Here is a 15,733-nt window from a genome sequence, read left to right on the forward strand (position 1 = left end):
AATTCCTTCATGGATTTCAGTAACATTTTTGTAATTGTGTTTGCTGATATTACAACATTAAACTTCAAGATAACAGTCTTCAGAAATCTCAGTTACATGAAATCTCTCATTGACAGTGCTGCCTCACCATTCCTACTCTATTTTTCACTGTATCAAAATAATAATTGTCTTAAGATGTAAGACTCATAGGAAAATTGTTTATGACATCTTTCGTTTCTAATACAATTTTAGCCAGTAAATCGACATACCAACAATCACTTCTTTTTTCAGCCATTCTCGGACTTGCTTCCTCTTTTTAAATGTTTACCAGCTACAGGTAAAGTAACTGTGGCACATGCTTTCTTTTGGGTGCCTGACATCTTAACCTTGTAAACTCGCATTGCCAATTGACAATATTATTGATTGTGTGAGGTTAACTTCAATATCTTAAAGACAAGACGAACTACCATTGTCAATAAATACTAAACGTATGTAGGCCCCATAACAGCACTTATAAAGTGATATGCCATGTGTTGCCTGTAAGTGGTAGTCCATGTGACAACACTCCAGTGGCCAATGACAGACATTAACTGTACTGGGCTTCCAGCCATTTGAATTCTGCAATAATCTGAAAGAAACTGCTTGAAAGATATCACAATGACAAAATTTTGTTTACATGCACCTACAGATTAAAAAAAGGTATGCGTAAGTGTGACTGACTGTCTCTCTTTCGCGCGCGCGCGCACACACACACACACACACACACACACACACACACAGTCTTAAATACTTACGAGTAAAAGAAAATGGAACAGCAGGTGGATTGTAATGAGATACCCTCTGCGCAAGTAAACCTCCAAGACCTGAAAAAATTACGTAACTTTATTAATAGACTTCATGCTGAAGATCAGAAATTTATCAAAATGATATGTTTCTTTCACTCCAGAACAAAATGTTTGACTTGAAAACGTACCTTCAACTTCACTGTTAGGATCCATGAGAGCCATTCTTTTGCTTAACGGTGAAAGTGATTTCTCTCTCTTGTCTTCTTTCTTTTTGGAACTGTAATCAACATAATAATTTAGTCATTTATTACTCACAAAGTTTCTCATGCAAATTACAAATGTACATACAAACCTTTTCCTGTGCTTTTTTGAAGATTTTCGGGACCTGGAAGGTGAGCGTGAACGCGAATGGGATCCAGATCTCGACGAAGCTGAGCTTGAATCTGAAGACGATGATGAAGAAGAAGACGAACTCCGAGAACTTGCTGAACTGGAAGTACTACTTGATGAACTAGAACGGTGGCGCCGTTTCCTAGACCTAGAAGCAGAATTTGATTACATCTTTAAGCTGGAGTATTTCATCAATGAAAGAAACTGCATGCTACTATGTTCCTGGTTACTTATAATGTAAAGAAAAGTAACTGTAATTACTGTATTAGACGCCAAGTATGAACTTGGCCAGCAGTTAAAATTTACAATAATGCAATGAACTTTATCCAAAAAATTATTCTGCTACAATCGGTTCCATTATAGACAAGAAAATAATGACTCACTTCCTCTCTTTCTTCTTCTTGGACTTCGATTTTTCTTTCTCCTTTTTCTCCTCCTCTTCATTGCTTTTCAGTAACTGCTTCAATGTTTCTTTCACTTCAGCCGATTTTGAAGAATTTAAGCCTGGTATGGTAACTTCTGAATCTGATAATTTAGAGCTGTTCAGAATCTTGTTTTTCAAATATTCAATAGAATTTTGAGCTTCTTCGTGAAATGGTATGAGAGATAAGCAGTTCTGGTATGCTTTCAGGGCTTCGTCAAATTTGTTTTCATCTTCATAACTGAAATTATGGGAAAGAATAAATAGCAAAATCACAAATAAAATTATCATTGCATTGTAGCATTAAGACTTCAGTGACTGCCTTCTTGTGAGTCTTGTAATTTCTTACAGGGAACTTCACTGATAATGTCAATCAAAGACTTGCCTAATGAACTAAATCAACTATATCACCAAATCATTAAACTCTGCAATACCAACAATGAAGTGTGCCTCACTATATGCTCCACTTAGTATTATCAATATGGCATTACAGTTATCTTCTTCTGAATAATGTAACTAAAATTATACTACGTTGATCTGAAAAAATTGAATTTAAAAAAATGGAAACCTGATCAGAAATGTCCTGTGAAACAGCTTTCTGCATGAAGAATTAATTATCACATTCATAAATACACTCTTACCTCACTTACACTGCAAATCTCCTCTATAAAATGAAATAGAACACTTATCTGTTCAAATGCTACAAAATAATTGGAAAGTTCAATATTTTCAATAGTTAAAACACAATTCAGTGTCCCCACCCATTATCCCCACTGTTCTGCTTCAATTTGCACATTCACTATTTTACAATACAACCTTTAAAACTATATTCTCTTAAAATATGTTTACCTCTATAACTAATCCTAATAGTTACAGATGTACACAACAGTAGTTCTCACCTTCTCCCCAGAGCAACCAATGTTTCTCCAGCATATTTACGAGCATTCTGGTGGTTGGGGTTCAGTTTTAGAGCTGTTTCAAAATCTTCTATAGCTTTTTGGAAACTGCCACTATTTGCGTATCTGTAAGAGGATGAAAGCACAGATTAATTATTAGTAATCACACTTTACTATGTGTAAATGATCACCAGCTCTGCATATACATTAAATACACTTAATGAGAGACATCAAATAAGTAACAAGTGACGAAGTATGTGCTACTACTTAGGAAATACAGGAAAAATGGTTTTGGAAAGTCTCTCTCTCTCTCTCTCTCTCTCTCTCTCTCTCTCTCTCTCTCTCTCTCTGTGTGTGTGTGTGTGTGTGTGTGTGTGTGTGTGTGTGTGTGTGTGTGGGCGCGCGCGCGCTTATGCAAGAATGTAACTGATTAAAGCTATGACTAGGGATAGCATTGGCTTACACAGTCTGCTAATGTTGCATTTTCATCTGTATCTTCTCAGTACAGTGTGAATGGACCATTGGAAAACAAGCAGTTACTGGATGACAATATGGGCCTACTACTCAGATGATGAAACCATGGTTTAAAGATTTTTCTCCTCCTCTTGCAAATTTTTAAAATATCGTGAGACACGTGTGTGCGAGTTGCATCTCGTCGAGTACGTATATTTGTGTTTGCCGTATAATTCTGACGAAGACTTTACTGGCCGAAAGCTATTATTTGTGACAGTATTTTTGTTTTGTCTATCCGCGACTCAGCATCTCCGCTATATGGTGAGTAGCAACTTTCCATTTCACTATATTGTTACATTCCATCCTGGATTTTCCACTGTATAAAATTACAACATCTATGGTTTTTGCAATAAATATCACCTTTCAATTCACTTTCTAAAGCATAAATATGAAGTATCCTGCTCTTTAGATGTTCCAGATTTGCACAAGACTATTTTCACACTTTAGCAGCCACAATTTTGTTGCCATTTCCTTTTCAATATATTTTAGCTACATTTATTAAAACGTAAATAATACTTTCAAAATAATTTATTATTCAGTGACATAGGTTGAAAATGCTAAGGAGAATGACTGTTATGGAGTTATAGCAGTAATGATGAGGGTAGAAAAAATTTCATGGTTCTTACAATGCTCCACGTGCCACCAATCCTTCAACATTCCGAGGATCGATGTTCAATGCTTTGTTCAAACACTGAAATGCCTCAGAATGCCTTCCTGACTTGAAATGCTCAATGCCTTCGGCTACACTCCTGAAAGCCCACTTGCTCGCTTGTATCTGACGAAGTTCAGATGCATACTCTTGCTCAGGGAATCTTCCACTGCAAAAACATCAAAACAAAGTCATTTTTAGAGTCATTCATTTTAGAATCATACATTTTGAAAATGGATTACATCTACATCTACATCTATACTCCGCGAGCCACCTTACGGTGTGTGGCGGAGGGTACTTATTGTACCACTATCTGATCCCCCCTTCCCTGTTCCATTCACGAATTGTGCGTGGGAACAACGACTGCTTGTAAGTCTCCGTATTTGCTCTAATTTCTCGGATCTTTTCGTTGTGATCATTACGCGAGATATATGTGGGCGGTAGTAATATGTTGCCCATCTCTTCCCGGAATGTGCTCTCTCGTAATTTCGATAATAAACCTCTCCGTATTGCGTAACGCCTTTCTTGAAGTGTCCGCCACTGGAGCTTGTTCAGCATCTCCGTAACGCTCTCGCGCTGACTAAATGTCCCCATGACGAATCACGCTGCTTTTCGCTGGATCATGTCTATCTCTTCTATTAATCCAACCTGGTAAGGGTCCCATACTGATGAGCAATACTCAAGAATCGGACGAACAAGCGTTTTGTAAGCTACTTCTTTCGTCGATGAGTCACATTTTCTTAGAATTCTTCCTATGAATCTCAACCTGGCGCCTGCTTTTCCCACTATTTGTTTTATGTGATCATTCCACTTCAGATCGCTCCGGATAGTAACTCCTAAGTATTTTACGGTCGTTACCGCTTCCAATGATTTACCACCTATGGCATAATCGTACTGGAATGGATTTCTGCCCCTATGTATGCGCATTTTACCTTTTATATAAAAGCATGGTTGCATGACTTTTCAGTACACGCAATACCGAAGTTTTAATAAAGTTTACCACAATCACATTCAACTCACAAATTTGTTCTTGAACTGATCTCCCAATAAAATAAATTAATATATTGAATGTCACAAGTTTGTAAAACTTCGACAATATTAGTATTACTGTTGAAATAGTACAGAACTGTGTAAAACAATATGTAATCAGTAATGAGTAGAATTTCCAACAGCTGTACCAGTGTCACCAGTTCATTCACTCCCAGCACACACATCTAAAACAAAATGTGTTATGCAATTTCCAACGCACATAAAGAAAAAAAATCTGAAACAGAGATGTTGTTATCGATGACATTTATTATGTTCCAGGTTACTATGTCTTGCAATAATGCAAAAGACACTTGTCAATTTGTTGACCCATGATGGATCAACAGAGACTTGTCAATCTGACATGCAGAGTGGTGTAAGTGAATTTTGAAAGAAGTCTTACTGTGCATTCCATCAACTACAACTAGAATACCAAGCCATTATACAATTCATTGTTCCTGACAATTTATCACCAATGCAAATTCATATTAAATAGATTAATAAGATAACTGCTCCCTGGTTTCTATAACTTACGAAATGAGCAGCTGGATTCAAACACAGCAGCATTTCTCACAATGCTCTGCAATAAATATTCAGCACTTCCGCTGGACAAACTACAGAAAAAGAGAAATAAATTCATTAGTCATGAATTTCAGAAGGAGAAAGTGTTCCTTTAATGGGACATTGCGAACAACCAAAAATGTGGTTTAGCAATGGGACAATTAAGGAATCTTATGTTCGAATTGTTGCCACATGTCATTTTTTCCCCTGTCCCTAGATATTTGTGGTTGGACAACCTTTCAAAATATCTTCTATTCTGTTGAATAAGCAAAACAACTGTATAAAAGTATTTCACAGACCTACCAGCATCATTGCAGGGCCTGAATACACTTAAGTACATCCACTGGAAACATGCTGAATTGATACAGAAGAATTCAATGGTAGCCCAAGAAATACTGTTCTCAAATGCTTTATACAAAAGAAAAATTTACATGCACTTTGCACAAATGACATAAAAAGGACAGCATTAAATTAATAATTTTAACAACAAGGGTTTAAATGAAGATAAAGTTCAATCACCAAAAACAAGATTCAAAATGGAATTCAGGTCTGATTAGACATGGATGACACAGGAAGGACACCTTTTCTTCAAAGTAACTAATCTAGCATACAATTTTACTGGTGAATGCCTAATCTGTTTCACTGGAGTGATATTAAGTTAAAAACTGTGAGAATATTGTATGCACCCACACACCACTGAGGTCATCTACATTTCAGACACTGTCTATTTTAGATGAACCACAAATATAGCTGATGAATTGTCAAGCAACTCCAGAGACCTGATTTTTATTTGATACTACATTTGGGAAATAAACTGGAAAGAAATTGATAGACACAGGAAATTTCTGAGTAGTGGTATTCAGTAAATGTGTAACCGTAAAAGTTGGACCAGTCTTACGAAAGATTTCACATGTTCATCCTCCCTTGACTAGAGCAGCAACAGACCAAATGTGCAAACAGGAGGAGGAGGAGGAGGAGATTAGTGTTTAACGTCCCATCGACAACGAGGTCATTAGAGACGGAGCGCAAGCTCGGGTGAGGGAAGGATGGGGAAGGAAATCGGCCGTGCCCTTTCAAAGGAACCATCCCGGCATTTGCCTGAAGCAATTTAGGGAAATCACGGAAAACCTAAATCAGGATGGCCGGAGACGGGATTGAACCGTCGTCCTCCCGAATTCGAGTCCAGTGTGCTAACCACTGCGCCACCTCGCTCGGTGCAAACAGGAAAAAGGCATAATGAACATTTATTTTTATAAACTACTTTACTTTATTACAAATCGTGTTTCCACAATTGAAATCCAGAGAGAAAGGAGGACAATGTAAATTGAGTTAAAATTCCAGACTGAGATGATTCACTAAAGTTCATCCCTATCTTTTATCTGTAGAATAAATCAGAGACGAAACACTGGCAAGCATATAGGTACCTCAAGTGGTCTCCTCTTTGTAGAAGTAATACAAGTTGTACGAAGGCACCAAAATTCATCATTTGATGCCAAATGGACACGATTGTCGACAGGTGATGCCAAATGGACACGATTGTCGACAGGTGATGCCAAATGGACACGATTGTCGACAGGTGATGCCAAATGGACACGATTGTCGACAGGTGATGCCAAATGGACACGATTGTCGACAGGTGATGCCAAATGGACACGATTGTCGACAGGTGATGCCAAATGGACACGATTGTCGACAGGTGATGCCAAATGGACACGATTGTCGACAGGTGATGCCAAATGGACACGATTGTCGACAGGTGATGCCAAATGGACACGATTGTCGACAGGTGATGCCAAATGGACACGATTGTCGACAGGTGATGCCAAATGGACACGATTGTCGACAGGTGATGCCAAATGGACACGATTGTCGACAGGTGATGCCAAATGGACACGATTGTCGACAGGTGATGCCAAATGGACACGATTGTCGACAGGTGATGCCAAATGGACACGATTGTCGACAGGTGATGCCAAATGGACACGATTGTCGACAGGTGATGCCAAATGGACACGATTGTTGACAGGTGACGGATGTCATTCTTGGTTAAAAGTAACCAGCTGTCAGAATTCCTTTTTTTTGCGAAGTCCCTCTTCCTTTCTGATAAAATTAAAACTGTGTTTACACATTTTTATTGCTTCTCTTCATAAGTGTGATGATACGACATTCTCTTGGAGAAAATGCTAGCCTCATTTACTTTTATCCATGGTTTCCACACAAAAAAAACCTTGCATTGCTGTGGCTAATTCTGCTGGAGTATAAAATAACAGTTCCTGTTGTGTTCAGGTAACCAGCACTTCACCTTTTCACTGTGGTGGCTGTGTGTACAGGTCCTGCTACGCCGTTCCCCAGGTGATATGGACATGCATACACACATGCTGCTTACATTTTCCTACAGTGCTATGGATGTCTGAATTCAAGAGTATTTTTCAGACAATATATGCACCTCATTGCATGCTATCGTTTTCAGAAAACCTGATTTCGATACAAATTGTGAGATATGCTGAGTGTTAAGACCATGTTTTGTGATGCGCAAGGACATGAATGGGCGTAGGTCCGCATGTACCCTTCATATGTAAAACCCAAAATAAGATATCCTTCCGCTCTCCACTTTAAATAAAATTTCGGTATCTTATCTACATTTCATTCACTGTATAAACATACGAGCAAAAATCAACGATAAGCAGAGTTTGCGCAACATTGTTTTACCTCTGCAAAATCTCTAAAATTTCATGCAATGTTTTACTTAATTTGATGTAGCACAGTAACTAAGGCAAATAATGAAAAGAAATTCAGTTCTTTATCAACTGTAGACTTTATGATGTGCAAAATTAAATTTTTTCACCTAATAGTTTTCCAAAACATCTGATGGCAGTGTTTCATACAGGTCGGAACAGCAGCTCAGCAAACACCAGTATTTGGGGAGCAGTATATCGATAAGAAAAAAAACCCAGCACAAAATGCAAAGAACTCATCTGTAGCAGGAAAGATTTGTAGTAAAATTTCATGAGACCAGCTTTTTAGCAAAGACAACACATCTTCACATGCACTTGTAATGGAGAGAAATAGAAATTTAGGATCATCAAAACAACTTTAACAGAAAGTAAGGGGAAGATAAACATGGATGCAGATGTTACACCGAGAGATCAATTCTGATGTTCAGTTATTTGTAATCATGCTTCAGAAAATTCTATGGATTCAGCATCACGACAAACTGTGGCAGCCTCTATACAGTTATTTTGGAAATGCCACTGGTTACTATGCACACACTGATATGGCTTTTGCCACGTGGTAAGAATACCTACTGACAAAGCTGTATAAAAACCCAATAGGCAAAGAATGATAGCAAGAAAGTTTTGTATTCTACAAGACAATCCACTCGGTCAACTGCAGCTCTTTGCCGAAGGCTAGGTTATAAAATCACACACAAACCATCACATCTTCTTAATAGATATGCAGTGACGCTTCCCTCTTATCAGTCTGGAAGTGTTATCAGAACCAAACACTGGGATTGTACAAAAGTTTCTCAAAACAAGTTGTACTTACTGAAGGAAATGAGCAAAGACTTGTGTAAATAATTAATAAATACAAAGAAGCTAAGCCTATTACTATTCTTACTCCACTCAAACATTTACTTTTAAGAATACTCCTTATGGAGTACACTGGGTCAACCACAATAAAAACTGAATATCATCACACCGTCATAAAGGCATTACCATTTAATAACACTGAGATTTACTGAAATAATTGCAAATAAGAGAAACACTAAACAGAGGGCACCGTACGAATAATTAGTGACAATACAAATGGCCTGCAACCAAGATGAAATCAGAGAAGAATTTTAGCAACTACCATAAGCTTGACAAACATTGATGTAAAATTACCAGACTAACAACCATGAATCAAAACTGTGAAAAACACTTGGGCACTGTTTAACGTTCGTGCATGAGCAGGAAGTGAAGAAGAACATAAAATAAATTTGCAGTCTCAACTCAAACTGGCATTAATGGGAAAGCTTTATAGACACTACCAAAGTCAGCTTAATAAAAAAAAAAAGATTCTTCCTAACAAATGACCCTCTTTCAGTATGCACTCTAAAAACTCAACCAAGTGAAAATCCATCTTCAACCGACGGTGTACAAATGAAAATACTAACAAAACTAATCCACCAGGTGTGATTCTATAAACATATTTCAATGTTTCGTTAATTCTATTGATAATTACCGCATTCCAGTCATGTGTGAATAATTGGTGCTTCCAAGACCAAGTAAATTGGCCAAGTAGTTAATGTTGTTCGGGTTGTAGAAACCTAAGGTTTTCTCCAGTACTTTCTGGTAGGACTCTCCCTTCATGTCTTGAGTTTTCCTATGAGAAACAAAAAATATTATACATTAAACTCAGCAGCAGAGTTACCTACTTTCCAATACTAATCTTGAAATGACATCTTCAAAGTAACGTATACATGTCATCCAAAGAAAGTGGAAAGCAATGAATAGTTTTTGTAAGAGTTTAGTGACGGCACAATTCATATAGGTAACTGTCATATTTACAGAAATTAAGCTCTCACAACATACTCAAAACTACAAAATTTACATTTTTCTAATATGTTATAAATTTTATTTCAGTCAATTCAGTAAATGATGGATTAGCTCTTAATTTAGTCAATTGTTTATGGTCATTAAAACAGGAGAATACCCTAGATGAAAGTGCGGTCATCAAACTGATGAAAGGCCGACTTTTAAGGTTAGAACTCTTAAGCATGTCATAACATAATTCAGATAAAATTTGATTTGTATCAAATACACTTACATGAATCAAAATATTTATTCCAAATTTGAAAAAAATTCCACGGTTATAACTTAAGTATATATAACTTCTGTGTAAATGTTCTTTAAAAATTTCCAAGACTATTGACATTTTGTTGCATTTTGTCCTGATACAAACTTAGTTTGAAAAATGTAAGGTATTGTTTTTGATCCATGGACTTAAGACTATAGTTTCTGTACATACTGACAAATTTATAAATTCTCCACACCGCTAATCAATGAACCAGCAAAATACCTGGATCTCACCTGCCATTCTGTTGGCTATAAAGCTGTTATGTTACTGTACGTGACTTTTTAAAAGCACACAATTCATACATCCATCTCAGATTTCTTAATAACATCTCCCTAGTCAGTTGAGCTGGTATACACAAAAGGACATGATGGTGTTGTAATTCTTGTGTTGTGCAATGCTGCAAAGGGAACCCTATATCCAAATGAAGTCTTTCCTGACTGGTCTACAAGCTTGTGCATCACTTTTTGCTTTCCCAACAAAACAGTATAGTTGCTGGATTTTTGCAATCATATGCATTACTGGTATTTCACTTGATTGCTTTGTATGTTTATACATGCTGTAATGTCAAATAAAGAAACATTAATATTAAAGTCTTCAAATTGATTATTGAAGCAAAAATATTTAAGTTCGTTCTTTCAACACCATTCCCACTTTTTGTGAAATCAGGGAACTATAAAGAAAGCAAGAAAAAACTTTCAAATTATTTTTTGAAGACTTATACAGTTATTTCATTTTTCCTATGCATGCTCATGCATACCCACATCCCTTGATAATTTTAAATCCTCTCCTACAAATTATCCTCATTTGACAATTTCAAAATAGTGATCTACACATTTATGTAAATATCAAAAACTCTGCAATTGTGAAGTTACAGCTCAAGGTTACTTACTTATACATCTCTGGGAAATCTTCACTGGTGATTAAGCCAAGACGACACGAATACTCGGAATCGGGAGGAAGAGCAAAGCCCTTCATACCAACCACAAGCTTCTCAGTGTCTGGCATCACTTCCAGCACCTCACAGCACACCGTGTCATTGACAAGGTAGTTACGCGTAACGGACTTCTTGTCAGCTGCTGGAATCATGCTCGACATAGGGCAGAAGGCCTACAACCAATAGAAATCAAAGTTCATCAAAATTAGACTTGTATCTACAACTCCACAAAACAAATAGGACACTTCTTGCTGTGTTAACAAAATTTAATGGTTTATCTTTCCTTTCACCACAGCATAGTACACAATGCACTGTATTACATTTTCGAAATGTTATTAGAACTTAATTTGTTTTGAAGCACAAAATTACGCCTAAAAAGCAAGTAGTTCATAAATTACTAGCCACATGTAAAATTGTCCTTGTCCACTGTTCTTGCCACACATCGTTGTCAACACAAAACTGGTGTCTCCAAAGTAGCTGTATCACATTATACCAACACTCCATTATCTACAAAATTATAAAATTTCACCGTTATCTACAAAATTATAAAATTTGTAAGATAATATTTGGTTGAAGGTTACACTCTCTTTTTATTATTAAGATGTAAAAGTCAAAAACTTTTCAAACTGTATGTCTTCATACAACAGGGGACAACAGCCATTTAGGGTAAAAAAATTAGAAAAAAATAGTTAACAGGTACCTTATACAGGTAACATCCTAGGACTGTCAACTATTGTAAAGCAAGCTTTAAATTCTGCCATGGGGAGAGCTACATTGTCAGCACAACTGCTTAAAATATTTTGATGTGGTGGTTATTTAATGTGAAATGTCATACGCAATACGTGGTAAGGTCTTATGTGTAACTGACATTACAATTACCTTTCTGGCTGTCAGTGAGACTAGATCTTCCAAATCTTCAAAATTAATATTCCTCAGTCTGTTAAGACATTTATCATATTAAAAACTGGCTACATACAAATCAGCAGCTTTTATGTACTGAGAACATGAGTTAAAAGTTCTTGTTGATGTTCCAATATTATAGCATTCATCCTGGTTTCTAAAGAAATGAAATAGAATATATATTTTTATATATAAGAAAATAAATTATAAATTTTAACAATAAATGATTTCTTGAGAATCCACCAGTAATAAGATTTTTAATTATCCTTGTAAAAAATACAACAGTAAAATGACCTGCTCCAAAAACTGGAACATTTTCCTTGAAAGTTTTGATTGGCAGTACAATGTGTGAGCCTGTGACAAAATCACAAAATACAGTGAAACCCGTATTTTACGTTTTCTGAAAAAGTTTAGTGATAACTCAAATGTGAGGAGGAGAGAAGGCTCTAACAAGCAGTCAAAACTTTTCTTCCTCTATAATACAAGGTAATAATAATCTTGCACTAATCCAAACAGTGACCACTGTGTATAAAGATGAATCACTGAACACTACTAATAATTTGATTTGCAGAACACACAGGTAAAAAACGTAGGACATAGAAGATGTATTTCAAAAAAGTAAAGAAGTGCAACTGACCTTAAGACTGCAAATACCAATTATGAGAGACAGACAGGTGTTGGCTACCGGGCATGCAGATCTTACTGTATTGTGTTCCAAATGTTCCCAATACAACTGGGACCACCTTTACAAGGGAGGGAAGCACTCAACTACACTATCCTGTGCAGTTATCAGTTACTATTACTTAGCTGAGGGTACAGGATACCTATGGGTGTTATACACAAACACAAAGATACAGGACTGGACTAATAACTTCCCATATGCTTACAGTGAGATAGGGTTACATTAGAGATAGGGTTTCATGCCCATCCTCCACACACAACTATCTACATTATCTGTCTGAACAGCACCCTGCTGGAAAGCAGCTTTTCCGTTACCTCCAGCTTCACCATACACAAGAAGCATGTCTGTGTATTCCGCAAATGTGTACTGCACCATGTTTCCTCTATCGGTGATGCATAGGTATTGACTCGGTCTCTCAGCAAAACGGACAATAAGTGACATCTGGGGATCGTTTGACGTAGTACAAGTCATCGTGTCTACTCTGTCGCGTACCAGACAGGGAACTCCAAGACGTCTCTCTTGCCCTAAGCAGACATTGACGAACTTTGACTAGGTACACATCTGAATTGAAAACTGTCGTAGAATGGTAACGATACAATTCCGGACATGGGTTCTATTCAAAATGTTCTGTACTCACTACCCTCTACATGTCCTAGAAGTTTGTAACGGGAATTTCTGACCACCCTGTATATGAAAAACAGAAAGGCAAAGATGTGAAACACTGCTGTAAATAGCACTGCCACTTGAATTGGGACTTAAGTTAGATTCTCCAGTTACAGGAGGAAGTCTAGCAATGTAATGGAATTGCTGAGACTCTGGGACACCAAAGACATCTTGCTCTCACCAATGTTATGTCTTACAAGCTAAAAAGTGCCACTACTGAAATTTTTTGAGTATAAAACCTAGGATTAAGTAATCAACTTCAACTTCACTTTTTTCTATTAATACCACAATGACTAACAACCCGCATTTCACAGAACACAGTTGGGGAACCAAATAAACGACAAGAAGACCTTTCATCACTTCTGTCGTGTAGACATGTCAACAATGACTCCTAATACTAACTCCTAAGATGAACTTCCACACACCTATAATGAAAAGTTACATAACCTTATACTGTTAAATGATATGAAGTTGACAGATTTTGGACTTTAAACTTATTTTTGAATCTGACCAATTATTTGTTATGTGATAATTGTGGACTGCCTAAAATAATAAAGGCGATTAATTGCTCTGAAATTTTGTCGATAACTGGAAAATAAATCTGGCATAATAATTCAATTTTCAAACTAATTTCAGAGTAACATATAAAGAAAAATCTAAGGGCAAAAATATGTGATCACAAATTTGCTTTATGAAATTCCAGACACACACACACACACACACACACACACAAGAAATACTCTATATACACTGAACGCCAACATGTCAACTTCAACAGAAATATCCTCTTTCTAAAACATCAATTTGTGCTCAAATGGGCCCCTAGTGGGAAGTTACGTAGTAGTAATGATTTATTCTATCCTATGTTTTTTTGGGATGCTGAATCTGAGGTTTGCCTACAGAATTTTGTGACAATGTGACAACATTGGGGGGGGGGGGGGGCAAAAAAAAAAAAAAACTGAAAGAAAATTCATTTTTGGTGGTCTTTTGCTCATAACTCTGAAACTATCAAGTGTAAAAGTACATTAAATTTCCTACAAATTTCAATATTTAGGTTTTTACTCTGACAAACCACCGAGAGGCAAGAGCTAGCCGAAAATTAGTGTTTTTCAGTTGTATCAAAGTTTTTCCATTATAACACTCTTATTTAGTATTAAAGGTCATAATTTAGTGAATTCCTCCTCGTAAGTTGAATACAGCATACACTGATTTCATCCTTTTTGCAGCTACAAATATTAAAAGAAAAAGCACCAAAAATAAAAAACAAGAAGAAAAACACTATTAATTTATTTCAGACAGGCTTACATACTTACAAGAGACTACTCATCAAATTGTGTGCCTATGGAGTATCATCTCACCTGTGCAATTGGATTCATGGTTTCCTGTCAGAAAGGTCACAGTTTGTGGTAAGTGATGGAATGTAATCAAGTAAAACAAGTGGCGATTTAGGAGACAATCTGGGTGGTCCTCTTAGATTGTCCACAGATTATGTTGTCATTTACCATCAAGAGAAGTCATCAGAAGAACAGAAACACTAGAAAACGATTTAGACGAGGTATCTGTAAGGTGCAAAAAGTGACAACAGACCCTAAATAATGAGCAGTGTGATGTTGGGGGTGGTTTGGGGGAAGAGACCAAACTACGAGGTCATCGATCTCATCGGATTAGGGAAGGAAGTCGGTTTTGCCCTTTCAAAGGAACCATCCCGGAAATTGCCTGGAGCGATTTAGGGAAATCACGGAAAACCTAAGTCAGGATGGCCAGACGCAGGATTGAACTGTCGTCCTCCCGAATGCAAGTCCAGTGTGCTAACCACTGCGCCACTCACTCTGTCAGCAGTGTAATGTGATCCGCATTAGCGATAAAAGGATTCTGTGCAATTTCGGTTACACGATAAATCACAACAGATGAAAAGGCTGTCAATTCAATTAAATATCTAGGATTTACAATTACGAACAACTTAAAAATTGCAAAATAGCATACATAATGTTGTGAGCAAGGTAAACCAATGACGGCACTTTATAGGCAGAATGCTAAGAAGGTGCAACAGAGTTACTAAAGAGGTGCCTACACTATTGAAGGTCATGAAAAAAGTAAGAGTTTTGTATGGGGCAAAAAAGAGATTTTTGTTGAGACAGCCAAAATCAGCAATTTTAAACTAGCACCAGTCTCAACAGTTCATACGAGAAAAAAACCTACTGAGTTATAATAAAAAAAAAAGCAACAAAAATAAGATTTTTTACCTTTTCTGCATTATTTACAATGTTACGTCAAGAAATTCTGTTGGCAAAACTCAGACACTCCATTCAGTACAAAACAATTTGATTGGAATATTATTCCAACTGTTGAGTTCAGTAATTTTTTCCTTTCTATTTTGAAAATTTGACTTTCTATATCATCAACAACAGGCCACACAAAATGAGACTCATTCCTATGTCCTAGTTATTTCGTAAGAACTTTCAAACTGTGAGCAACAGGGGTGGCAAAGAAATAGG

The 15,733-nt window shown here is 36.7% G+C and overlaps 1 protein-coding gene across 4 annotated transcripts in view; it reads right to left on the reverse strand.

Moving 5' to 3' along the window:
* Positions 1-15,733, reverse strand: part of LOC124591625 (tetratricopeptide repeat protein 14 homolog) — an 88,865-nt gene that overhangs the window by 22,829 nt on the left and 50,303 nt on the right. For 3 of the 4 annotated variants that reach the window (XM_047131750.1, XM_047131747.1, XM_047131749.1), the window contains exons 6-13: positions 10,949-11,166; positions 9,445-9,585; positions 3,611-3,802; positions 2,475-2,597; positions 1,538-1,816; positions 1,117-1,302; positions 953-1,041; positions 774-842 (exon numbers count right to left, since the gene is read on the reverse strand). In XM_047131750.1, the coding sequence (XP_046987706.1) occupies positions 774-842; positions 953-1,041; positions 1,117-1,302; positions 1,538-1,816; positions 2,475-2,597; positions 3,611-3,802; positions 9,445-9,585; positions 10,949-11,166 (1,297 nt within the window). Of the gene's footprint in view, positions 1-773; positions 843-952; positions 1,042-1,116; positions 1,303-1,537; positions 1,817-2,474; positions 2,598-3,610; positions 3,803-9,444; positions 9,586-10,292; positions 10,456-10,948; positions 11,167-15,733 lie in introns of those variants that run through there. The other variant, XM_047131752.1, reaches the window with a different exon arrangement.

Source organism: Schistocerca americana, chromosome 2 (genome assembly GCF_021461395.2).
Source record: "Schistocerca americana isolate TAMUIC-IGC-003095 chromosome 2, iqSchAmer2.1, whole genome shotgun sequence".
NCBI lineage: Eukaryota > Metazoa > Arthropoda > Insecta > Orthoptera > Acrididae > Schistocerca > Schistocerca americana.